A 2,342-nucleotide genomic window follows, 5' to 3' on the forward strand; every position below is an offset into this window, starting at 1 on the left:
GGGGTTCACAGGGATTGATAAAGCTAAAGAAACATTTATTTTAGACGATGTTTACTCATCGTGCAATCCACATATATTAAGAACTTGAGAAATTAACTTTTCTAAGTATATGTTATACCTTTTATATATATATATAACTTTGTACATTTTTTTTTAATTGTTGCATAGATAAAATTTATCCTTACACAAATTACAAATATTAACTGTAGTTTGACGAAGGAGGAACTTTCACACAAATTACTACGTTTAGTCAAGATTAATTACATAAGTGATGCGCCCTATTCACGCCCAACTGATCACATAATTACAAGAATGCTAATTAATTTTAGCCGTGAATTCATTCACATGCGGAGACCTGCTTTAAGGACCTGAACTAGCTAGTTCAAGTTATAAACAAGTTGAAATTTTCAACCTGTTGTATTAGTTCAAGTCATGGCATAAGTCAATCCATACCCTACAAATTTGTAGCACCCTTGTAAAGAACCGCTTATAATTTAAAGAGAAAAGTACATTGATTCTCATGGTTTTATGAAGGCTTATTATTTATATTATTTTAAATAAATTGGTGTCATTCTTTTTTTTTAAATGCAAAGATTCTAATAATAATAATATTTTTTAGTGGAGCGGCATAAATATTTTTTATCATCTTATTTGGGGCAATTGTCTAAACTCCCTAGGGGTTGAGCCAACACTGGTTGCTCAATCTAAATTGTAAGCCTTTTTTTGTTATCCTTTTCTCACGTTTTAATTTTTTTATTTCTTCTCTTCCCTGTATATTTGATTATTTAAGAAAATCATTTTCACATTTTTTTCAAACAAGTATGCATCTGAAAAATATAGGGAAACTATTGAGAAACAGTTTGCATACGTTTATGTTAAAAATATTCCAAATACTTGTATTTAGATCATGAAAGCTGGAAAAATAGCTTTTTGTTCTTAACATTCAGGATTAATGTCTTTACACTGTAGAGATATATAAATATAATTAATAAAAAAATTATGCATGTGTATAAAATGATCCAAACAACACATGCTTTTATACATAACAAATCAAACTTGTTTATTACAAACATATATAAAAACTCCGAGTACTTCTTCAGTACTTTACATAAAGTCAAGGGGTACAAGAAATGTCTCGACAAAGATTATTGAAACTAATTTACTAACAGGTTTTAAATCTTAGTCGTGCATATTTCATAGATGCATTACATCTTTCTGCACTTACTGTTTATTTTCATTCACTATAATATTAATGGCTTGCAAATAAATCATGATAATTCTTCGAACATGGAAAACACACATTATGCCTTTGCGATATCAATGGTAGCCTTTCCATCGTGGGCCTTCCTGTAAAAGTGCCTACAGTAGTCCGAGTACAAAATTGGCTTGTAAATCGGTTTCTCTCCAGTATTAGCGAGAACTTCAGGCAACGGAGCGATGATATCTTCTGGCCTTGGGTTGATGAAAAGGGGAACTGAGATCCTGTCGCTGTTTCCATTAGCCGCGACTCTGTGCTCAATACTTCTGTAACGTCCATTGCTAAGTATTTGCACAGCATCACCTATATTAATAACAAGAGACCCTTTTACTGGCGGCACATGGACCCAACTGTCCGTAGCCTCTACCCTCACGTAAAGCCCACCAATATCATCTTGAAGGAGAATAGTAAATGCCGAGACATCAGAATGGCGACCAACTCCAACAGTGAGATCAGGGTTTGGGCACTTAGGATAGAAGTTCATGTTAACCCTCTTTGAACCTGTTACAAGTTGCTCTTTCTCACTGTCTATGTCAGTCACGTCTAGCCCCTTGAGTAGCACCTTTAACAAGTTCTTCGCAACTTTTTCGCCGGTATGGATGTAAGTTAACACTTCATCCCTGAAAAATTAATATATATGTATAGATAAGTATATGTGGTCAAATATATGAATAAGTAGGTATTATGCAATGGGAAATAACTTGTTATATATACAGAGGACTTGTGGTCATGGCAAACTGTAAGAGATAGAACTGATAATGTGTATTTACATGTAAGTATGAGAATGTTAATTAAAAATAAATAGCTAGATTTCGACTAGTCTTACTTGCAAGAAGAAGGCCAGACAGCAGCTGCCTCTTCCTCGGAAACATAGAAGAGACTGAGGTAATCTTTCCATTCTAGAGCCTTCTCAACCGTAGGAATAAAGCTGGTGGTGTATCGGGCATTGTTGGACACGGTATTCTCTTTGGAATACTTGTTCTTCTCCTCAGCGGACAAGTCAAAGAAGCGATATGTCGCCTTTTTAACGTTGTCAAGCACTTCCAGGGGGATGTCATGGTTGATGATCTGAAAGAAACCCCAT

The 2,342-nt window shown here is 34.5% G+C and overlaps 1 protein-coding gene across 1 annotated transcript; it reads right to left on the reverse strand.

Moving 5' to 3' along the window:
- Positions 1-1,034: 1,034 nt before the first annotated feature.
- Positions 1,035-2,338, reverse strand: LOC21412228 (feruloyl CoA ortho-hydroxylase 1; the record flags this gene model as incomplete). The annotated part of the gene is made up of 2 exons (XM_024164898.1): positions 1,035-1,878; positions 2,085-2,338. Coding segments are annotated over 2 exons (831 nt in total), but the record flags the coding sequence as incomplete, so codon positions are not given.
- Between the last annotated feature and the right edge of the window lie 4 nt (positions 2,339-2,342).

This window comes from Morus notabilis, unplaced genomic scaffold (genome assembly GCF_000414095.1).
Source record: "Morus notabilis unplaced genomic scaffold, ASM41409v2 Scaffold6339, whole genome shotgun sequence".
Taxonomy (NCBI): domain Eukaryota; kingdom Viridiplantae; phylum Streptophyta; class Magnoliopsida; order Rosales; family Moraceae; genus Morus; species Morus notabilis.